This window comes from Labrus bergylta, chromosome 11, assembly GCF_963930695.1.
Source record: "Labrus bergylta chromosome 11, fLabBer1.1, whole genome shotgun sequence".
NCBI classification, from domain to species: Eukaryota; Metazoa; Chordata; class Actinopteri; order Labriformes; family Labridae; genus Labrus; species Labrus bergylta.
The window spans coordinates 3,534,316-3,558,797 of NC_089205.1; the positions used below are offsets into that span (position 1 = coordinate 3,534,316).

The 24,482-nt window shown below is 40.7% G+C and overlaps 3 protein-coding genes across 3 annotated transcripts in view; 1 reads left to right on the top strand and 2 right to left on the bottom strand.

Annotated features, from left to right (window-relative positions):
- lrrc75a (leucine rich repeat containing 75A) overlaps positions 1–1,729 on the bottom strand; it is a 47,541-nt gene extending 45,812 nt beyond the window's left edge. The window contains exon 1 of the mRNA XM_020650972.3: positions 542–1,729. Coding sequence (XP_020506628.2) covers positions 542–793 — 252 coding nt within the window. The 5' untranslated portion in view covers positions 794–1,729. The remainder of the gene's footprint in view (positions 1–541) is intronic.
- Positions 1,730–4,396: 2,667 nt separating this feature from the next.
- On the bottom strand, positions 4,397–18,615 carry poldip2 (polymerase (DNA-directed), delta interacting protein 2). Its single transcript, XM_065960385.1, has 11 exons — positions 18,402–18,615; positions 11,809–11,884; positions 11,312–11,409; positions 11,113–11,212; positions 10,174–10,249; positions 9,220–9,327; positions 7,987–8,123; positions 7,770–7,796; positions 7,515–7,640; positions 6,336–6,415; positions 4,397–6,178 (listed from the first exon to the last, which is right to left on the bottom strand). Exons 1-11 carry the CDS (start codon positions 18,584–18,586, stop codon positions 6,064–6,066), a joined length of 1,128 nt encoding a protein of 375 aa, XP_065816457.1. The 5' UTR covers positions 18,587–18,615; the 3' UTR covers positions 4,397–6,063.
- Positions 18,616–19,620: 1,005 nt separating this feature from the next.
- tmem199 (transmembrane protein 199) lies at positions 19,621–24,157 on the top strand. Its single transcript, XM_020650967.3, has 6 exons — positions 19,621–20,013; positions 21,056–21,129; positions 21,492–21,581; positions 21,866–21,908; positions 22,248–22,360; positions 22,702–24,157. Exons 1-6 carry the CDS (start codon positions 19,830–19,832, stop codon positions 22,795–22,797), a joined length of 600 nt encoding a protein of 199 aa, XP_020506623.1. The 5' UTR covers positions 19,621–19,829; the 3' UTR covers positions 22,798–24,157.
- Positions 24,158–24,482: the final 325 nt, after the last annotated feature.

Genomic DNA, 24,482 nt, shown 5'->3' on the forward strand with positions numbered 1-24,482 from the left:
GCACACACTTGAGATTATCATTACCTGGTTAAGATTCAGGTTAAGTCATCTAAATTATGATGTGTGTTTATTTCCTCGGCAGGTTCAGTAGGTTACTGGGCTGTCAGTTTGTAGGTCATGTTGTAAAATGTTTTTTCTGCCTGGTGTTACATATGGAAACTATACTGCTTGTGTCAATGCTTACATGTCACCTGCAGGAGGTGGGGGGGGGGTGTAGGTGTCATTAGTGTCACTTTGTGTGTGCAAATTCTGCTTTTGTTTTGCATTTCCTTCCTAAAAGAATGAGCCCACGCCACTGATCCCTGCAGAACTCGGTGCCCCTGTTTAGCCACCCCATTAAAAAAAAAAAAGTCTGGACACGGCTCTGGTGATAATATTAAAACCATGAGAAACTGACATGTGTACCCAGAAAAAAAACAGAACGGAAGAAGAAAGCATAAAATAAAAATTAGCAGAGATGTTGTGTTGAAGGTGTGACCCCTGATCCAACACACACACACACACACACATGAACACATAAACACACACTCTCAGCAGTTACCTGTCGGAGGGTCCTGAGCATCTCCGTGGCCTCGTCCTGCTTGCCCTGCTTGGCCATCAGCATCATCTCCTGGATCATACCGATGCGTCGCTGGTAGGGCGGCGGCGGCGTCCCCCCACGGTTCAGCCTGTCCCCTGACTTCAGCATGAGGGAGGCCAGGATGTCTCCCCGCTCCTTGGTGGGCGTCCGCCTCCAGCTGTGCTGCGGGCTGGCTCCTCCAGGCTCCTGGCCTTTGGTCTGCTTGGCCCCCATGGTGCTGCGTTAACGTGATCTGTGATAATGACAACACTGGTCCCACTGAGGAGTCATGCAGAGGAGGTTTGACTAATGCTGGAGAGATGCTTTGCTCATTAAAATCTGCAGCTGCTTACATCTTTTTAGGAAACACGCAGTTTTTGGGCTGGAGAGTGAAGCATTTAGAACAGAAAATCGCTATTTTCTGCACATAAAATGTTAATTTTCACTCAGAAAACAGAGTCGTGGATGGTCCTACAGCACAAAATAATACTTGAAAACAGAGAGAGGCTGGCCAAGTAGTTTTCTTCTTTTGAGAAGTTGTTTATAATCCAAAGGAGAGAGGATCAAGTCGGGAACAGGTCGGAGGACGCTGCCTGCAGCATGGCCGCAAAACACGGACACAGCAGAGTCAGGATGCAAGGATACTCAGAATGCAGGACTGTGGCCCGCTGCAGCCTCCTATCCCGAACACAACTTCACCACGTCTGCAAAATATTTACCTCCGACAGCTGCGTCATCATCCTCCTCTGTTCCTCCTAAAACAGATCCCTCTGTCCTGGACCAGAGGAGGAAGAGGAGGCGGAGGAGAAGGAGGATGACAAGAGGAGGTGGCGCATTAATCAGGGCATGGCAATGTTTACGTCTCCTGAAGATCGCAGCTGACTGTCTGTTGTTTCTCGACCGCTGGAAGTCATGCAAAACCTGCAACAAACACCGCCCTCGTCCTTCTCCAAGGTTGATCCTCCATCCGCTCCGGAGCAAGGAGAGTAGCCGCGTCGGTGTCTCGGTCCCGGGGTTTGTGTTGAGGCTGCAGCGGCTCCGCGGTTTCACAGGGAAGGTGGAGAAACTGTGAGGTGTTCCGTACTGGGACTGAATTATGTATTACACCCTCTGTTCAGCTGTAGCTCTGAGCTCAGGGAGCGCGCAGGGTGTGCATGTGAGCTCAAGAGACAGAGAGAGAGGAGGAGAGAAGGGAGGAGAGAGAGAGAGAGGGGGGAGGAGGAGGAGGAGAGAGAGAGATGAGAGAGGAGGAGAGAGGGAGGAGGAGGAGAGAGAGAGAGAGGGGGGGGGGAGGAGGAGGAGAGAGAGAGAGAGGAGGAGAGAGGGAGGAGGAGGAGAGAGAGAGAGAGGGGGGGGGGAGGAGGAGGAGAGAGAGAGAGAGGAGGAGAGAGGGGAGAGGAGAGAGAGAGAGAGAGAGAGGGGGAGGAGGAGAGAGAGAGAGGAGGAGGAGAGAGGGAGGAGGGAGAGAGAGAGAGGGGAGGAGAGAGAGAGGAGGAGAGAGGGAGAGAGAGAGAGAGGAAGGGAGACAGAGAGAGAGGGAGAGAGAGAGGAGGAGAGAGGGAGGAGAGAGAGAGAGGAGGAAAGAGGGAGAGAGAGAGAGGAGGAGAGAGACAGTGAGAGAGAGAGGAGGAGAGAGAGAGAGGGAGGAGAGAGAGAGGAGGAGAGAGGGAGGAGGAGGAGAGAGAGAGAGAGAGAGAGGAGAAGGAGGATAGAGAGAGAGAGGAGGAGAGAGCGAGAGAGAGGGAGGAGAGGGGGGGAGGAGAGAGAGAGAGAGAGGAGGAGAGTGGAGAGAGAGAGAGAGGAGGAGAGAGACAGCGATGAGAGAGAGGAGGAGGAGGAGAGAGAGAGAGGGGGAGGAGAGAGAGAGAGAGGAGGAGAGAGAGAGGGAGGGAGAGAGAGGAGGAGAGAGGGAGGAGGTGAGAGAGAGGAGGAGAGTGGGAGAGGGAGAGAGCGAGAGAGGAGGAGGAGGAGGAGAGAGAGAGAGGGGGGAGGAGAGAGAGAGAGGAGGAGAGAGAGAGAGGAGGAGAGAGAGAGGGAGGGAGAGAGAGGAGGAGAGAGGGAGGAGGATGAGAGACAGAGAGAGAGAGAGGAGGAGGGGGAGGAGAGAGAGAGAGAAGAGGAGGAGAGAGAGAGAGGGGAGGAGAGGGAGAGAGGGAGGGAGAGAGAGAGAGAGAGAGGGGGAGAGAGGGAGGAGGAGAGAGAGAGAGGAGGAGGAGAGGAGGAGGAGAGAGGAGGGAGAGAGAGAGAGAAAGAGAGAGAAGAGAGAGAGAGAGGAGGAGGAGAGAGAGAGGGGAGGGGAGGGAGAGAGGGAGGGAGAGAGAGAGAGGGAGAGAGGGAGAGGGGAGGAGGAGAGAGGGAGGAGGATGAGAGAGAGAGAGGAGGAGGAGGAGGAGGAGAGAGAGTGAGAGTGGGGAGGAGAGGGAGGGACTTGAGAGAGAGGAGCGAGAACGGAGGAGAAGGCGGAGGAGAGAGAGAGAGAGAGAGAGATAGGAGGAGAGAGAGATCGGAGGGAGAGAGGGAGGGGAGGGCTGTCGGATCACCAGGACCGTCAGTTTGAACCTAAACTTGTCAGATGTGAAACACGACGCTTCACCAAATCCTACGACTTAGTTTGAAGTTTTGTTCCTGCTTTTCAGCAGGTCATAGTTATTGGTTAATATTTAAGTCTTTTATAGTGGATTCTATTCTGACTCTACTTAAGAGGCATTTTTGAATTCTTATTTCTAAATAACTCTTTCTTTATGAATGTATTTATTTAACAGATATGTATGGGTCCCCAGGAGTCCAAAAGGTGAAATGTTAAATTTGTGTGGCACAAGATATATATCTATAATGTGTATTGCTTACAAGATAATTAAATTATTGGAACTACGTATCTTGTACATGTAATTTAATTATTTCCTCGTGCCAAAGATTCAGACAAGTAAATAACTTGGGCTACAAATTATAGTTTGGTCCCACAAGATAATAACTTGACATACAAGATTAAAAACTTGTTTTCACTTGTGTGAATAAAAGAACAACTTGTCAGAAAAGATTTTAAAAAATTTGTTTAAAAATAAGAAAACAACTTGTTTCCATTAGAATTTTACCTTTTGCACAAGATACATTATTTACTCTCTGGTACTTCAAGGGCCTCCATAGTTCTGTTCTTTTGTGTTTTATATATTTTGCAGTGTTTTTATTTCTGCTTTTTATTCACTGTGCAGCACTTCAATACACGTCAATGCTTTCAAAATGTGCTACATAAATAAAGTGGATTGGACTGATAGTACATATTAAATATTACTGTGTATTCTCTCAGTTGCATTTCTTTAAAAAATAGATGCTGTACTTTTGCACATGGAAAACAAGAAACAATATATACTTTGTTTAATTCTGTCCTTTAGACAATAAGCTAGACATTCATCCTATCAGGACTCAAAGCAGTAATTGATATCTCAAGGATCATCCTCTATTATAGTAGTTCCACAAATAGGGGTCAGGAGCCCCCAAGGGGTCGCAGGCTGTGGGAGGCCCTTGCTTTATTCTACATGGAGCCAGAAGAGCGACATGACTTGCACCGCCCTCTGGTGGAGGCAGAATCAATGATGACCTATTTAATATATGTGCTTTACAATATTATTTAAAATATAAACTATATAAAACATAAAAGCTGAAACTAGTAGTAGCATGAGGACGTTACATTTGGTAATTAAAATGATAAACTACCCAATATATGGTGTCATAGTTTTCAATATTTTTGTTGCTGTGGTATTCAAACAGATTTTGATATTTGTTTGATTTTCACTAAAGCGCAGCTTCATGCATTAACGACACAAACATGCACAGTGAAGGTTTATTTTTCAAAAGGTATATTTATTAGTTTAGCCTTTAATTACATCTCTATTTACAGTAGTCTTTTAACCATCATAGTAGCTTCAAATCACTTATCAAAACACAGATGTTAGTTTCTCTTCCTCACCTTAGCAGAGAACTTTTAGGCTCATGTTTCTCGTCACAGAAGTTTGAAAAGTCAAGCGCTCAGCCTTAACAAAAGACAGACGGCATGTTTGTATGTGTGCAGGATGAAGACTTCATTCAGGTGTTTAAAACAAAGAGAGAGAGAGAGAGAAAAGAAAGTAGACATTTCACACACACAAACACCAACTCACAACACAACTCTGGCTGCTAGCCGCTTTGTTTAATTACTTTACGGTATGCTGCATGTTATCCCAGGACAGCTAAGACCCGCTCCCTACCGCTTTTCCAGCAAGGGAAGGGATATTTTTTGGCCGTTAAGACAAACAGTTCACTTCTAATAAAAGGGTTCACTTTATCGTTTTTAATTTCATCTTTCTCAACACTGAAGCACAGTGGATTGAACTTTAGAGTTTCTAGAAGAAAGTTTTTAAGAGAAGTAGTTCTCCGTGTCCAAAAGGAACAAAATCCCTTCAAAAATGTTCTGAAATACAAATATTATAATCATGAGGTCTGCATACTAGTGTTACATCTGGAGCTGTTGAGTCTTTTTATGAAACTGTGATCATTTAAACAGAGAGCAGTGTGCAGTTAAGGTGTGAAGAGTGACCTAATGGGTTGAATAAAGCTGCATCTCAGAGGCTTGACAGCTGCTACAGTGTCGTCACAAAGATAAGATAGAGCCTCCTTAAACAATATGACGGGAGTATCACAAATTACACCTGATAAAAATATTACTTTTCTTCTTCTCTTGATTTTTTCAGAGGTTCAGTTTGATTAAGATTGGATTAAGAGTCCTTTTCTGCTAAGATTCATCCTCCTGTGCTTCAATATTGTAAAAATGAAAAAAAAAATACAGGCGCTGACGTCAATCTGATTCCCCTCTCACAAGTGACTCACTGGGGTGTGATTAAACTTACTAAACTTTCATAGAATAATGTCAAAATTAAACATGATGTGAAGAAGTCCAGGATAAAAGTCATGTCTTCAGAGATTAAAAAGGAGAACATCAGCGGGAGGAGTTTGTGACATGAAGTCGAAGTGATGGCTTTGTGTTTCCAGCTGCCGCCTCAGTGTGACGCTCAACCAGAGTCAATGCTCTTTTCATGAACTCAGAACTCAGCAGGGAAAAAAATTCCCAGACAAGAAACATCCTGCTCGATATTTCAGCTATTTGATGCAAACATGTGCAGCTCAGCATGGCAACAATATTTGCCCTCCCTGCCTTCCAATGTTCTTCCACTTGACTGTGCACATCTTCAAACTCAGCATGAAGTGAAGACGCACAAACTGCAGGCCGTTTTCTACCTTATGTGATTGAATCAATGTCATACTGCTGTTGTGCTCACTCAGGAAAAAGGGCGACCTGATGAGGAGATGATCTGGAAATTGTGATACATATATTCCCTTTGCATAAACCTGACTGTCGCTAGTCTTATGCTGAAGGCTGAGGCATGAGGAGGATTTTAAACAAAAACCCAGACAGGACCAGGACTGAAAGTGTGTCCGGGGTTGTACACGCAGTTGGAGGTGGCTATTTGTGGTTAGAATGTGTAGCCAGCAGGGGGCGCTTTGTCGTCTTTGTTGCTCTCCAGGGAGAAAGGGGGAATGCGAACATCGAAGTGGGAGCCGTCCGTTCTCTCGATACGAAATGTCCCCCTAAAAAAGAAAACAATGGGGCAAACAGTGACTTAATTAAAGTGCACAACAAAAAATGCCAGTCATAGTATTTAAAAACAGCTTAACAGTTATTCAAATAAGTCATAAAATTTTGACAAATATCAATGCCATGGTGGAATATGAAGCAGGGACTCACCACATGTGCCCACTGGGGGCTTGTAGAGACACGTGGCTGCTGTACTGAAAGGCAGGCTGTTCTTTAGACAACACCGGCTCCTGTGACACAACAATATGACGAGCACACCATGACAAAGTTAAACAACATACAGGTCTTATGTTCAGGACACTAATTTGTTCAGTTTCTTTGCATTACCTGAGTTAATTTCTTGTTTCTAATTAACAGAAATTGAAGGAAAACTCCTGCACACTGTCTTAATTGTAGAAATACTGTGACAACGCTTTGGTACCAAAACTACATGAGATTCACTCGACAACACTATCTGTGCCACACTGCAGGGCTCAGTCTGTAACTGAGCGACCAACTGGGACATACTGCTGATTTTAACTGTGACAGCAGCAGCATGGCGTGCATTTTTACATTTTTTTATAGGGACAGTCCACATTAATAAACATTTCTGTAAATATGGCAGAGTTAGTGAAAAGGCAAATTTCTGCATACACAGCGGTACGTCAACAGTGTTCTGGTGATGCTCTCCACTAATGTGGTACCAGACAGACTTTTCATGTAGACTATCCATAGAAGAAGAGAAACCAGTGAGTTGATCTTTTGCGTCAAGCATCTAAAAAGTAGTAACATGACATGTAACAGGTCACAGTGTTGACATTGCATACATTGCATTTGCAAAGGTAAAATGATAAACCTTGCAGCTCTACTGCATTGTGATTAAAAGTAAGAACACTGGGAGCGCCGGTCTAGATCAGTTGAACTTCAAGTCCCGGCCTTGGCCACCACATTTCCTGCCGCTTTTTAGCTGCCCTGTCAATGAAGTCTGAAGAAGGCCTCAGATAATAATTAAAATAGAGCGATGTGTTATGACTGATTCTCATTTTATAGATAGGTACTGTGAACTTAGTAAGATAAATTAAAATAAAAGATACTAAGAAGAAATTATATATTGATTGCTGTCTGTGTGTCAAGACCGTTTTAAGAATATAACAAATAGTACTAGTATATGCTGGATAAAATCACCAAACTTATATTTAAATAAAGAATAAAAAAATAATAGGAAAACTGAATTGTGGGGGAAAATAAAAGAGATGATAAGACGTTTTTGAAGATCAGCTAGACGGAAGGGGAAAAAACATCAGAAGAACTAACGCTCAGTCCTGGTTACTGTATTCATGCTTTACTAACCCTGCCGACGACTCCACGGCCTCTGACCGTCTCCAGAGTTCCTGACAGGCTGAAGATCCTCCAGTGCCTCTCTCTCAGCTGCACCACCTCGTTGCCCATGTTCTCCAGACGGATGCAGTACCTCCACTGCAGGCAAAAAACAAACACACAAACATGTTCATACAGCGAGTCCAATTTGGTCTTGATGTTTAAGACTTCTGAGTATTTAATACTGTAAAAGAGTGTTACATGATGGTCTGAAAATCTGCTACTCACCCAGTAAACATGGGAGTTCTGAGCCTCCTGAGAACAAGAGAAAACACTTCCATCAGTTTTTAAATAAACTTCAGGACCAAATAGACAGAAAACCAACTGAAGCACAAAAAGAGTCTCGCCTGTCAGATCCAAAATTACTCTGATGGAGTTAGACAAACTTCAAGCAGCAGCTTTTTTTAAGCATGTTTTATTCCAAGAATTCTGGCAGCTCATTTACCCTCATGCCCATGTAGAAGGGGATGACGGTGACGCGGATGTTCTCTGTGGTCTCCCTGTGGACGTCTGACAGCTCCAGCCAGGGGTGGTTCTTCTCCTGCCACGCCTTCAGGGTATCTCTGGCTGTGAATGGAGGAGCTACAGAGGAGGGACATACAGACATGTGTTTACTGAAAACACAGGGACTTCTACCATGTCATCTGTTCATTAGAAACATGCTCTTATGCTGAACTAAAGCTGACACTACAAGTAAGGAGTTGCAGGGTATCCTCCAAATTTCCAAACGCTTATGTCCAGAGTGAAATGTTGCAATGAATGGTGTTTTTTGACTAAATATCTGTCCACTCTCTCTCCTATCAGAATAAGAAAAGCTTTGCTAGCTAGTTCTGTTTCTGCTCTCTTCCTCTAAATGTCCTCCAGGAGCATGATGGAAAGAAAGCCAAACAGGAATCTGGACGTAGTCTTGTTAAAACTTGACCCTGCAAGATTCCACGTCTTTTTAAAATATCATGATCTGTAATTTAAATGTCTCCAGATGAGAGGTGAGCGTTGTGTTTTAAAGGCACAGTTTGTTATTTTTGAAGTGGGGTTGAGGTACAGGACAGGAGAGGTCCAAAGTGTCTAACCACATTAATCCACAATCTCCTCATTTCTCGGTTTTGTTACTCTGATTAAATTCTGTAAAAGCACAACCCGGGCTTGTCTCCTCGTCGGTTAGTGCATCACGTTCAACAACAACTGCCTTTCAGTTTAAAAAAAAGATAACTTCTCTGTAGCATGCTAAAGGAGAAAGCCTGTCTAGCATGCTAGGTGTGCGGTTCTAAAAGTGAAATGTATTCTGTCTACATGAAATAAAAATAATTCCAACGGCACAAGTCAATCAAAAAGTAAAACCCGTCACAAGCGATCATTTTTAACCTCTGATAGCAGAATGATTGTAAAAAGCTGAAGTGGAGTGTGTAGAGGAGTGATCACTAAAATGAAAGACATGGAAGCAGATTCTAAAGGATGTCGATGTTTTAGCTCAGCAGTTTGAACAACTGATTCCCAGATATAACTCATAGATGGTTCTATTTTAATCCTAAATGTTGTGCTTTGTAAATTGTACTGTGTCTCTCTTTGTATTTCCGTCTGAAACTTTGTGTTTTTTGCTGCTACCTGTCTTGAAAAAGTGTGTTTAAGTTTTTAAACTCAATGGGACCAACCTGGTTAAATAAAATAAATAAAAAATTACCTTTGGCAGGGTTGTACATGAGGAAGCGCTCAAACAGCTCGTGCTGGATGGGAGCCTGCTCTGCAGAGTTATAGGGCAGGATGTCTTCATGGCTCACATAGTCCAGACCTGAAAAACAAAGGCACACCATCACATGGCAAAGAAAATCACTTTTTAAAACCCATTATAACTATCGAGAATTATATAAACCACACAGAAAATGATGGTGGATGTGTTCTGCCTGATTTTGCTTTTTATCTCTATACGGACTGTTTTTTCTGCAGACACCAAAGTCTGCTCCGTAAGCCTGATACGTGATTGGTCAATACTGCTCGGACTGCAAACAAAAAGCAGAACATTGGAATACAGATTTTGAAGTAGAAAAATAATATGTAATGGAAATTAGAAATAAGTTGTAGTGCCAGCTAGGGCTGTAATGGTTCCACAGACCACAGTGGACCACATACTCTCTAATGTGAACTCAGGATGGGACATTGTAGTGAGATTTGAGCACTTTAAATGCATACCTGGAGCCAGGGTACTCTACTGCTGCATGAGTGCACAGCCTTATTAGCTCAGGTAACGTCTGAGACTTTCTCTGCTTTCACATTCAGAGGCTTTTTTTAAAACAGCGAGGATAAGTTGTTGAACACTTGTTTACTGGTGATTGGCTTCTCTGGATGAAGACGTCTTATATTCTTTAACATGTTTGATGTGTCTAAAGACATACTGCACTGTGAACATATATATATATATATATATATATATATTACTCTTCTACTTCAAGAGTTTTGTTAAGTCTTTTTCTTCTTTGTTTGTAGTTTAATAGCCGTAAGCAAACAGTTCTCCCCCTGGATTGGGGTGTGGATACCACCATTGGGACTGCCTTTTCCCTTCACACAGACATAATTGTTGTGTGACTACATGAACCAGACCGAGGAAGTTCAGGACGACGTTGTGTATGTGACTGCATACCTGGGATGGCGTACAGAGCTCTGCTGTCATCATGGTTGGCCAGGAACGTCACTGCCTCCGTCTGGGACCTCTGAGACTGTCAAACACAAAGACAGTAATGATCAAGGTCAGATAGAATTTACCACAGAGGGGAAGGTTTGTCTCCCTGAAATATAAACTCAAACGACAGTGTCTACAAGTAGATTTGAAAAGGGTTTTTTTGTAGGATCAAATTTTCATATTTATATTTAGTCATGTAAATATTCGTCTTTTCTTAATATGTTTATTGTTGATATTTAATGTTGTACCTGTACATAAGAGAGCACAGTTCACCAAAGTTAAATTCCTTGTGTGTATAAGCATACCTGGCCAATAAATCAGATTCTGATTAAGATGTAAGGATGACAAAATTAATCTAGTTGTTGGAAATTATCAATTTGATATTGTTTATCTAAAAAATTAAAAAAGTGATGATGCAACATTTATTTAGAATCAGTCAAACAAGAAGATCAGTATCAAGTCTCTGACAAATCAGGAACTGGTATCCATGCTGACTTGTACTGGTTACTACATAAAAGGTCTTTTTGTTTTTGATATCTCACTAATAACATGGTTATTAGTGAGATATCAAAAATGTTCTGTTAGCACAAATATCCTCTGAATTGTGCGTCTGAAATCCTTTCAAATAATTTGAGAAACAATACTCAGCTGCAGAAAAAATCAAGAGACCACAGCAAAAATGACCCTTTTCACTAGTTTTACTATTTACAGATATTACATAGTAAAATATACATTTTTGATTTACTGTATACAACATTTCTCACAACTTCTAAAGACAATATTCTCAGCGTGTTATCTTCTAAGGAAAATGTGAAGTGGTCTCTTGTTTCTTTCTGTAGCTGTGTGTGAGAGGGGATGTAGTTGTCTTTGTTCCTGAGGTGGAGACAAACAGACACTTACTATGTGAGGGCAGTCCCTGGTGTCAATCAGGACTTGGTAATAGGTGTGGGTCTTCCCCTTTACCTCTTTGGAGCCATGTGCTCCGGGGGGGTCTGGTTTGCTGAGAGGAGAGGGACAAAGTCAGTTCAAAAATGTAACCCACAAAACATGAAAACCCGATCCTGTGTGGTGCAGCCTGCGGCCTCAGGTGGAGCTTTACCTGTCAGACATGGGAGGGGTGATATCTCTGTCGTAGAGTCGGGCGTGCCACGGGAACAAGACGATGCCTCTGTAGCCAAACACGCTGTGGAGAAAGAGCTGAGGGGAGCACGACAACAAGTGTGAGATTACAACTCATCATGTTTGGGACAGCAGAAATCAAACTGGATTACAAACACTTGACTGGATCGCGCAAATCAATCAAAACAACACAAAGTGATGGAATTATCAAAAGATGAAAACAGACCACAACGGGTCTGCACCGTAATGTTAAATTATTTCTTACATTTTGCCCCTTACTTTAAATGAAAAAAAGGCTTTGTAATAAAATACACAAAATCAAACACTCAATACTCATATACTCGAGTCTCGAGAGATATTAAGGGGCGACTCTTTTTGTGCAATAAAAAAAGTCAATTATAAATGTAACTAAAAGACAAGAGAGACAGCAACATGTGATAAAATTGATTGAGAATGTGATGTGTGTGAGTCCCTTACCTGTCCTGTTTCATATTTCCCATGTTGCTTCACGGCCTCAAACACTCCGACTGTCTCCAAAATCTTCCCTTCAGGCCTGTTCCTGCCAAAACAGGCACAATGACACACTGCACCATGCCTTTGTGGGTTTATGTACAGTTCTTTAGTTCATTTTTTTTCATTATTTCATTAAACAAATAAAATGCGTCTCCCTTGTCCTAAAGTACAAATGTTTCAGTGACTGTGTAGAACAAACATGATCTTAACTAAAAATACAGATCTTCATGCAGTCTGTGATCAAAACAACATCATATATGTACAAACACATATAGGGGAAACTCTCATAGCAGAAAATCCCACAGCTGTAAAGAGAAAACATTGCAGGATTTTCCTCCTATAGAGACGGTTTACATTCATCCATACAGGAGGAAGAAATCCTGCAACGTAATCTCAATCACAACTTTGACAAGATTGAATAAAACACCTCGAGCCGTCAGATGTCAACAAACAGGAACATTATTCAACCTAATCTCCATGTCCTCACACACACACACACACACACACACACACTACATATTACCACTGACAACAACAGCTGGTCACTTGGAATAAATAACACGCATACTTCTGTGCTCCCTGTGAAGCTAATCTTCACAACAGAGATGAAGAGTAGGGATTAATGGAGCTGGATATACTGTATGGAGAGAGAGGGATTTAACATTATGCATATCATATCATATTCATCATATTGCACAAGAATAATCACAAGGTAACCTGATTTTACTCTGAGAAATATGGTCCAACCGATATTGGTTTCTGTGTGTGTGTCTGTAACATAATTCATATCTGTGTGAATCACTTTCCTGTGCTAGATTAGTTCATAATCTGCATTTACAGAAAACTACTGTCAGTACATAAACCTTGTGGTGGGATGGTTTGAGTGAAAAGTGAAAGACAACAATTGAGCAGTGGAGGTGGGCAGAGAGACTTGCGGGGTTTATATTTGTATTAACTATCCCTGTATAGAGATATCATTTCGACATTCTTCCCGCACCCTGCAATCCACAAATAAATACCCCCGAATTCGAATGAGAATACACCCTCCCCTGAAAAACCAGTAGATGGCAGTGTTGTGCAGCCACCACTGGTTATGGTTAGGTATTTGGCAGATGCTTTTATCCAAATTTACCATCTATGACTGCTGCAGGATGCTACTATATCTTTTTGAGACAATTCTATCTCCATATTCCTGTAGCCTGAGCGCTCAACTACAGTCACAGTAGTTTGCAGGAGAATAAACTCCACATTGCAAAAACAGATGGTACAAAAACAAGCTCTACAGAAGCTGATTTTGCTGGAAATCATCACACATGAAGATAGTTTAAAACCTTTTTCCCCTTTGGTAGACGCCCAGAACAGACTGCAACTCAGAGCGCACTTGCCTATGTACACTGTCCGATTCAGTAGATGGCGCCATGCATGTTGGCTTGCAAATCCGCCAAGAGGAAGCAGCAACCATAGCAACCACTCGAATTGTCTCAAACAGACAACGACGTCCATCCTGCGACTGTGGATGTTTTTAATATTCCTGAAACGCCAACAACAACCTTCTTCGTTTAAAATTGTGTCATATAGCGGCCCACTTCCTTGTGTTTGCACGGCTGCGTTCACATCTCGGACCGTGCTTCAGGACACATGAATCATGCCCCAAGCAGAACAGTACAGCTTAATATTGTTTACCAGCTTGAACGAAGAAACGAATAAATTATTTTCACTGAAACGTATTGCTTTTTATGTGTGGGTATCTGAACTGTGCAAAGATTGATGTATTTGCTGAAACTGGTATGGATCCTCCATCCTTAGTTGTACATGAGGAAGTTTCCAATACTGGTTTTGGTATCGAAGCAACTCAAACTCCTTTTAAGATCCTCCAGTTTCGTCTAGTCAAAAGAAATCAACATAAATTGAAGACATTCTTTTAAAAAGAACATCCCTGATGTCAGCATACATCGGGCAGTAAAACAAAAAGTGAATCTCGTTTTCAGGTTCTCCTAACTCACACAACAAACAAACTCGGTCTTCCTCTGGAATGACATTAAACCTGCCAGTCTCTAAAGCCCAATTCACACGTACTCTGTGCGTGCCGCGGTCCGTCAGCGCCGTGCACTACGTTGTACTTAGCCTCCACTCTAGTCAATCATTGTGTTCACACAGCGCGCGCTGCGGTCCGTCTCCGCCGTGTGCCACCGACGGCACTGCGCTCTGCTCCGTTTCAAATACGCAGCGAGTCTATTTTCTCCGGAGTACGCTGGAGGTTCGCGTCAAGCTATCCCAAATAAAAATATTTTTTGTGTATGTAATATAATAAATGACGTAAAGATATAAGAATGTATTGATGTTTCCCTCTGCATACTGTAACAAAAGCACAAAGCCAGCCGCAGCTCTTCCAAACTTCTTCAACTTGAGCTTTGTGCTTTTTTACCTCTACAACAATCTGAGAAAAGTCAATACACTGTGAAGCCAGAGATAATCAGATCTAAATATAGACAACCCACTGCAAACCCAGAAACCAGCCTGAGCCAGCCACTGGTCAACAACTCCCCCTGCCAATAAATCCAAGGGCTGTGCTTTCCCTTCCACGCTGGAGGAGTGAAGGCAGGTCATTGTGCCAGGGAGCTAGCTTCATGTTTAAGAAAAGTTTGCTGCAACAGCAATAAGACAGAAGATATGATTACACAAGGAAAGGTTACATAAACTCAAGTGAGAGTGCTAAATCTCTTCTGCTATTTCAACCAGTGAAAGGGCTCTAACCCACATGAACACCCACCATTACTTCCCTTTCAGAGGATATATTTCACAAGCACACTCTGCTGATTTCTTTGTATTTAGAATCAGATTTTATTTCTTACTGTAACTTTATTTATGGTTAATTAAAGCTTCTGTAAGTAGTTTTTATCTGGTAAAGAAACAAATTGAAAATAAGACGGTAGTCTCTCTTTGACTTACAAAAGAGGATGAGACCATCAGCTAGAAGATTGATCATCTCTAAATAGATTTTTGCCTTTAATCACTGCCAAATCAGCCTTTGTTGACCTTTTCCATGAAACAGATTCACAGTACAGTGTTTCCACAGAGTTGTGGCGGTGATGACAGGGTCAGGGGGGCTATTGAAAGTACGGCAGATTTTAAAATGAACTTAATGACCACAGAACAGCATCGATATGCCATGTTCTGTCAGAGCTGTGGTTTTGCTCTGTCCACAATGCCAACAACAACAATGCAAACAACATTTTTCCCTGTACTTTGCCTCTCCACGTTATTGTGCTGTTCATTTGGTTCCTGTCTTCGTGTGATGTTGATATGATGTGTTAAGTCAAGAAAACAGTAAAACACCATCACCCTCATTAGTCGGCACCAGAATTACTAGTCTGTTAAATACTTTTTTAATATTTACATGCAAGCCCTATTTGCCGGTCATATGTTATGCCTAAACTGCAACACAACCACTAGCCAGTGCTGCTGGTGCTCTGTTTCAAACGCCTGCTCCCTTCACTCTACTACCTGGATGTAAACAAGCTCAGTGTACGAATACCATCTCATAGGAACAGAGCGGTTTGGCAGTTTTTTTTTTTATCTTTAAAATCGAGATAAAACTAATGTAGGTTGTGTCAGGTTAAACTGGCATACTGACCGGAGCATCCCTGATCACGTTTAGCACAGGGCTGGGAACGTTAACCTGAAGGAAGGACCCAGGCTGGCGGTGCAATACTGATAATGTTATCCACTCTATGCAAACCAATCTGACATCATTTCGAAGCAGACAATTTTAAATACATTTTGCTCAATTTTGACTATTCCCAGTGCTTTCTTAACTTAAAACTAGCCTCTGTAGACTAAAAATTAGTCTACAGAGGCTTAAGTCCTCAAAAGGCGTACGGCCTGGGGTTCGAATCCCACCAGTGGCTCCTTACCCGCATGTCATTCGCCACTCTCTTCCTGGTTTTTGACTCTACCCACTATCTCTAAAATAAAGGCATAAAAATGGTGATGAGGTTTGACAAGACCACAGGAAGACAGTATTCTTTTTAGAAAACTCAACTGACACATGTACAGAACAGGATCAGCAAAGAGGTAAGATCCACCACTTTGTTCACAAGATCAACAAAAGCTCTAAGGTCCTCACAGTAGCTTCAAATTAAAGGTCCCATATTATGCTTTTTCTGGTTTTATATGCTCTTTAGTGTGTTTTCCAAGTGTCCTGTGCATGTTTAGTCACATCTATGTGCAAAAATTCAAAGTCCACGGAAACACGGCTTCTCCTACGTCCTCCTGTTAGCTGTAGCATTAGCTGCATGTAACGCTCGGTTCTAGCACCCCTTGATAAAATTTGTCAGTGTGACGTCTTTGTCAGTGTGAGATCACTGATCTAAGCCCATTGGCCCGTTGTGGCAAGCCCTGCAGCTCATGCTGCACGCCCATTAACTTCTGTAGCACGCCCACGATATGCCGTAGCCTGCAGTAGCACAGTAGTGCTAAGGTGCTAATGTTTATGCTCCCCTCAGACGGAGCCAGTGGCTGCATTCCCAACATGGTAAAAGAGAGAACCGTGCTGAGCAACTGACCAATAACGACAGAGTGGATCGGCAGACCAATCAGAGCAGACTTGGCCCACGTGAGGTCTAACAGTGTGGGCTCAACAGAGTGTAGCTGACGGACTCAGAGCGTAGAGGGAGCAAGGAGGAGCAGTACATGAAAACAGACACTTTTTTAGAACTTTATCTATTGTGAACGTACAAAAGTAGGTACATAGATTAAATATATGAACCCCAAAAAGGACAGAATATGAGATCTTTAAGACCTAAGACAAGTCCCATTCCTAGAATCACAAGTTGCTGCTGCTATGCAGCCAAAATATTTGAAGAGTGTAGCTATATTACTGCTGAAACATCACAACCCTCATTAGGATAAAGACATGTACATTTAATCAACACTTTTTTTTCAACAAATTAGTCTAAATGACTCGACAGTGATCAGTTGTGTGCAAAGTCGACCTAACTACCCCCCCCCCCCCCCCCCGTTACTTATATTAGCACTAAGTCTGTAAGCTGTGATCACCACCAGGTTGAGTGAACCAAAAAAAAGAAAAAGCTAAGTAATGGTGTGCAAGCAGACAGACAGTCTGCACCATAAACTGTATTGGATGAAGCCTGAGTGACGTGCACGGTTTGAGAGCAGAATAACACGATCGCAAAACATGTGCTACAAGAATTCAGAGGGGAGAAATAAAGTGGTAAAGTTTTAACACACTGAATCTTATCACCTAAAGAGTTGTCATTGCAAAAAAGACATATAAAAGTAATACAAAGCAGCAGTAGCCGCTTGCTTTTGCACAAAGTATAGTGCTATAGCCATCTCCACAGATGTTTAAAAACTGCAGAAAGCTTGCAAGAGCCAGCCCAAAGGTTAAAGCAATGAATGACAAAATCACAGATTGTCAATCATTGGGCAGAAATAAAAATAAATGCATCACTTGTTCTAAACAGCAGCTCACTATACGCTGGACTGGACATTAATTATGTCACATAACGTCAAAATAGATGTAAACAAAGACACAACACTTTGTAATGGTTTTTGTGAGGCAGGAAATGTTTTCAATGTGTTGATCAGGGAACCCAACACCAAAATAAATCTCATGAAAAACGTTAATGTATAAAACCACATCATTTACAAAGAAAAGCCACTTGGTAATTTTTCTGCATAAATGAACACAGGGGACAGTCAACTTCATGCTTACTCATTGTTGTGCCTCTCTGGTTATCTGCAGGAGGTACAAACATTAATTGTTTACAATTTGTCTCTTTCTTGTTTAGCTTTCTTTTACACCTTCTTGAGTATGTGTTCTTGTTAGCGTTATTGTTTTTGCTTGGACTACATTAATAATATGTCTCTGTGTTACATGTTTCTCTTTAGGAGGGCCACTCGACGAGCCCCTCTGGCTTTATTTGGCTCCTCCAGCACATTTCTTTCAAAATGTATAGTTTGTTAATTAACTAAATATTATAAACTGTCTGTTTTCCCATTGATCTATTATGTTTATTTTATTTTTTTTAAATGTAAAATAGTAGCCTTTAAGTGCTTTGTAAACAATACATAATAATAATTATCAACATCAACATTAGTAATACTAAAGTAAAGTAAGGACAAAGGGAAGCATTCATTTAAAGCCTGTTAGATAAACTTTATGTTATTGCTTCAGTCCTGTTGTATCATAATCATGCTACTTATAAACAAAGCTTTTCTAACAGTGTTATAGTTGAACCTGGATTGACTCAGTCAGATCAGATGGTCAGGTGTTGCTCAATCCATGTTGGCTAGTTACCCTGCAAGCTAATGAACAACAGAGGACAACTGTACTTACCTGATTAAATACTGTTAAATTATTGCACACAACGATCATAATATTGCCAATAGCTGGACAAATGTCTCCACTCAACATGAAGTTAGTCAGTGTCTTTAAGGGGCCATCTTGAAGAGCTCTTTCCTGAGCTAAAGTCTTGTTAGCATGTTAGCTCATGTTAGCATTGACAGAGGAGGACACTGGCTGCGTCTCTTACCGTGACGACATAAACCTCCTCTGCTGGACACCACCGGACAGTCCGCAGGCTCGGCATTGTACCCTCGGTCTGTACACCTCAAACCCGCTGCTGCTGTCAACCGCGCTCAGTATCCTGTGTGCGTGTTTCTTGTTGTATTTACTGACAGTGCTCAGCAAGCCTCTGCGTAAAGCACAGGCCGCCATCTTTACAGACCTGACACGCTCTCTCACACGCATTTACAGAGGGGTGTTTGTGATACCTTCAGGGACGGAAAGAAGAGTCGTATTTACAATAACTGAAAGCTTAACAAAAGACAACTCTGGTGTATTAGCTCTTTAACACATTTTTTACAATGTTATTAATGGTAACAGCAAACTTTAATTCGAACAAGAGGTTTTCAGCTTGCTTTGACAATAGAATAGAATAGAATTACTTTATTGATCCCAAACTGGGAAATTGTGGTGTTACAGCAGCAGGTTATCCACACACACAATATTAGTAAAAAAAAACACAATATTAGCAAATCTAAACACAATATAATATTAAATACAAAGTAAATAAGCACTAAAAATAAAAAATATCAAAACTAAGAATGTGAATATATACAACCAGGATTTAACTTAGCATTACTAGTCTAAAATATTAAATATTAAATGTAAATGTGCAAAAACAGAGTTGTAAATGGACAGTATTGACATGTGGAGATGTGCAATCTCCCTATGTCCCTTATACTATAAGTTAAAGTGCATGAGTGTAGCCTGTTATCAGCAGAAAATATTCAATAAAAACGGCGAGTAGACAGACATATGAAGTGAACATGAGTGCAGGGATAATTTGTAAATCTAAACATGTCCAGAACAGATTACAGTAAGAATAATAATAGTAATAATACTATTACCTGGCAATATCCTTCTGTTACATTGATAGTAAAGAAAAGTTTAGAATTTATTTTCCAAAATAATTTTAAAAGGAAAAGCTGCTATATCACTGGTCCAGTCTGTTTAAATATATAACTGCCGGCTTTACGAGCCTTGGTGGGCCCATGAAGGCACCATAAAGACTCACATGTAATGTAACGTTACAAAGCAATAATGACTTAAATTTGTATTGGAAAATTGTATTATTCACTTATTATCAACATTCAAAGTTTGAAAATAATTTTCATGAATTTATATTTAATTTTAAATGTACGATTAAAAATACAATTTCACACAGATGGTCATGCGCGTGACGTCATCGCGTCACAAGACAAGCAACATGGCTGCCTTCTTGTTGGTACACATATATTTCTTATAAGCCGTCTAACGTAGACTTTAGTGTATGAAATAGCTAAACATATCTTTGACTCCTTTTCTATGTAGTTTATGTACACTGTACAGTTGTTCTACACTGAGAACAAGCTCCAAAACAGGTGTGTATAACTCGATCAATTCGGGTTTCCTCGTCATGGCTTCTGCATTTGTCGTCGGGAATACATTTATAAATAAAGTAAGAGGATTACTAGAAGACACACACTCAGCTCTTCCCAAAGGACTGAGAGAAGATCTGGAGGAGACACTGAAAAAATCAGAACCAACAACTCTGTCCTTCAGTACAGCAAGACAGCTCAAGAAATACCTCCAGGATAAAGGTACATTATTTTAATGTTAACGTAACTCTATAATATCTATCTATCTCTTTAGCCATTTAGCTAAATATCTATTTATCTGCCAACTTAAATGGGCCATACTTATACATATAAAATGGGTAAAATAGCCCTGATAAGGTTGCAGCATCATATCGCTTTAAAACTGACTGCCAATCACAATGACTGATCTTGATTGACATTTAACAACAGATTTTATTGGTGTGAGGCTGCTAAAGTGGGCGGAGCAGAGGGATACAAAATACTGTAACTATTAAGAGTGTTACATGAGATGTGACATAAAATGGCATTGCAAAAAGGACTCGTCATCACTAATAAAAGGGACAGAGCAGTTATATGTGAGCTTATCAATAAAGGAAAAAGATTTATGATCAATTATTATACAGGCTCTTTTAAATAAAAAGGTTACACTCTGACAAGGAACTTTGATTTTGTGATGAAAAAAGTCATTTTAGACACTGGCCTGTTTTATGCCTGACCAGCTAGGTTAAATGTTCCACACTAATATAAACCCTGACAGGATTTAATCAGACTAAGGAAATTTAACCAGAGGAGAAAGGAGATGATATCAATAAGAACTGTGAGATGATAGAGAGCGGGCCGATACCAAATGTTTACTTTTACCAAAAGCAATATTCCGAAGATCACTTTGAAAAGTCGCATGAGCAGCAACGTTGCTAGCTTTGGCAATTGGGTATTTTGAATAATTTTGAAAAGTTTGACATTTGTACCTCAGAAACAAAGACAGCATCGCACAGAAGAAACTGCTAGAAAAACAAAATGACGTCCAAAATACTGACCATTGAGTTAGTTTAAGAAAAGCAATGTTAATGGACTTTTCCTTATGGGAAAATTATTTATATATTTCCCAAATGTAAAAAAAATCTATCATATTATTTCAAAAACAGAATCTATTGTAATGAAATGGCAACAAGAGTTCTTCTGTGATATTAAAACTAGAAGTGATGGTTTCCATATACACTGCTGATATAATTTTTAGCACCTTGTTTTGACTGTTTTTCTCCAGGACACCCTTTCTACCTGCATGAGCTTCTGGAGGACGGCTCCCTCGACCTGCCTGAGGTGGTGAAGCCTCCCAGAGTGAGTGTGAATGTGTTTGTTAAATGTGTCAGTCTATATCTGTAACAGTTGTGCATGTGTGAAGAAGAACTGCTTTTTCAATGAATTTCTCTGACACAAATGAAGAACACTTTCTGGTGCCAGCTTCATTTATGACATTTTTCTTCATTCTGTAAATGGAAAGACAAGGAAACAATATCAAACTGTCACTTTGAGTTCAGGAATTTGTAATAAACATTTTTCTTTACAACTTTCTGACATTTTATTAACTTATTTATTATAGTAAAATGATCATTAGATTAAGGGATTACACAGAATCAGTGGTTGCAGCTCTATTACTGTAAACGTTTTAAATGAAACTGTTTCTTTTCGTTCTTCTGCAGAACCCCGTGCTGGTCGCTCGTCTTGAGAAGATAAAAGCCAAACTAGCCAACGAGGAATACAACAGAATCACAAGAAACGTCAACGCTCAGGTACATTTCTGTTTATTTTGAATCTTCAAACCATCTTTAATGTTTCATGATCCAACAATTGGTCACACAAGGTAGAATATGTATCTATATTTAAATGAAGAAATTTTGTTCTCAACTGAGCTGTTGAAGTTTACATTGTCTGATTGTTTTTTTAAACTGCAGCCCCTGTAATTCTGAAAACTGCAGAGTAAAATCCAGATTTTGTGGTGGTGAAGTTAAGATAACAAAGCCCAGTAATGATTGCACATGTTTTACTATTTCTTATATCCTCCTTTTGTTTTCAGGAACTCAGTCGCAGTGGAACATTAGCAGATATTGGACTGCAAGGTGAGTGTGATAAACACATGCACTGTTAAATATCGTATAACAAATTCAGTGTGTCAGGAAACAGAAGCTATGATAATATCAATCATTTGTTACACTGACTTGTAATTCTGGTGCCGACTAGCGAGGGTGGTGACATTTACTCAACTAAACTTTCACTTCCCTACTTCAGAGAGAAGAGTTATAGATGATATGCGAAACATCTCCCAGTTTTCCTTTGGATAAAAAAAAATATTTGTGGATGCCTGAGAGCCTTCACAGACATGTCCCTATACAACAAAAATAGTAGTAAAGTCAAAAATAAAATAAAAATGTAAACTGTTTTTCATTGTCTTCGTCCAGTGCGCTCAGCCAAAGCCGTGGTGTTGACAGTATTTAACTTCCTGGTCACAGTGGTCGCTGCGTTCGCCTGTTCCTACATGGGGAGTCAGTACCTGTTCACTGACACAGCAGCGGTAAGAGATCAAGTATAAGAGTGATGAGACTGATACCCACATTAAATGAAAATAATGTCCTGAGTACTGATGTGTTGGCTAATAAAGTGGATTTTAGAAACTTCATAAACAAATGCATTGTTTCCTGTTAACAAAATGTCCTCATCAGCATGTAATGGTAAAACACTGATAATGATCTATGAGTGTAGGCCCATTTCAGGTGATAACATTGTCCATATGAGAATATTGATGAGGCTCTAGTTTTCCGTGCTGGATTACATACATACTACATACATACTGATCTCTGCTCTGGTTGTTAACTCACCTTTCATGTCATTGTTTTTGATGCCCCTTTTTTGCAGAGAGTAATAGCAGCGGTGATTGCTGCTTCTGTAGTCGGGCTGGCTGAGCTGTACGTGCTGGTCCGGACCATGGAGGGAGAACTGGGGGAGCCTTAGCAGCTGTGCAGAAACAAACAAAGGGAACACATTCATCTGTAATGTTTGAAGAACTTTTCTCAGCCTCACAAAGCCTTCTGATTCAGAACAGACATCTCACTCTGCGGTAAAAAAAAAGTGGACTTTCCCCCCCATTATGACAGGAGCATAAGTGGAATTTTTGAAGATGATTTAAGTTTCTGAGAATGTACAAAATGAAGATACAGAGAAGAGCACAAAAAGGATGGGGGGCAGGTTAAAGGTCAGAAAATAGGCGTTAAATGTAGGTTGTACTCTTTTCTTTTAAAGCTCCTGTGAGGGACGTTCAGTTTGTGTCGATGTTGGCGCCCCCTGTGGTTAAGCGGTACCTCTTATGTCTCTTTTTACCCTGTTCATGTGTAAATTATTTTTACAGTGAAACATATCACTCATCAGGAATCTTCGCTGTGGAAATTGTAAAAAAGTCTGTTTCTGCTGTGTGCTGTTAGTTTCTTTGTTGTCTGACATTGACTCTCTGGTCTCGTTTGCTTTGGTAGCTCATAAAGAGGCATCAGTATTCATGTTGGTCTGTTTCATTAAAAATCTCCTTAAAGGGGCTTTGACTACATTCCACCTGCCAGACACAAAATATGAGACATTTATAATTTATTCTGTTTTATGTTTTTCAACTTTGTCCTGTATTTTAAATGTTGTTACCTGTTGACATTTGACTCCTTCCTTTCTGTTCTCAGGTGAAATCATATTTTTTTGCTTTCAATAAAATCATCTGCACGGACTGGTACAAATTCTCAAAGTTGACTGTCCTTCAGCTTTTGTTAACTACCGTCTCCCATAAAGAACATTTTCCTCATCTGCATTTTACTCAGAGTTTTAAACTGTTGTGATGACCCTCTGGCTCTAAACTACATAAGCCTGATCCTATTCAAACATTATTTCATTTCCAGTCACTGATTTCAGTTTGTGATGTGACAAGTGTTTTGACTGCTTGACATGGAATATGGTACACAAGCTCATCGCCCCCGAGGAAACACGCTATAATAACTCCAGATAGATAGATACTTTATTGATCCAGAGGGAAATTCAAAGCATCCAGTAGCAGGTTACAAAGACGTACATGACATGAAACATTTGTTACAAGTTAACCACAAAACAGACGCCCCCCCCCTCATACATATATATTAACCTGAAAAAAAAGATTTAAAGAATACCCCTAGATGAAACAAACTTAAACTGTGCAATTAAAAAAGACTTATACAAGAAATGTACATAACCCGTGCAGGGATAAAAATATATGTGAAATTTAAACAAGAACCTATAAACAGTTCAGGAAAAAAATCTGTAATTAGACCTGAATATAAAAAATAAAAAAGTGTTGACCTTCTGAAGTTGTGTTGTTTATATATGTACAGCAATGTTTAAAAAGAAGATCCATTAAAGGTGCGATTTAAATAATTGTGAGGTTAGCATTAAAGTTAAACTCTGGTGATACCTCCACTTTCCATTTTTCATCCAGTTAGAGTTTTAATGCGTCTCTTACTTTGGTAGTGAACTAGCATTAACTCTATTAACAGTGGACGAGACCTCTAGGACCAAAAGTGACTCTGATCTGGAGGTGCCTAAAACCTGCAATCTTTCTAATGACCAGAAGGGGGAGCTTGACTGCTAAAAAAGCTTAAAGAGAAATTTACCCTACTTCTCTCTTGATT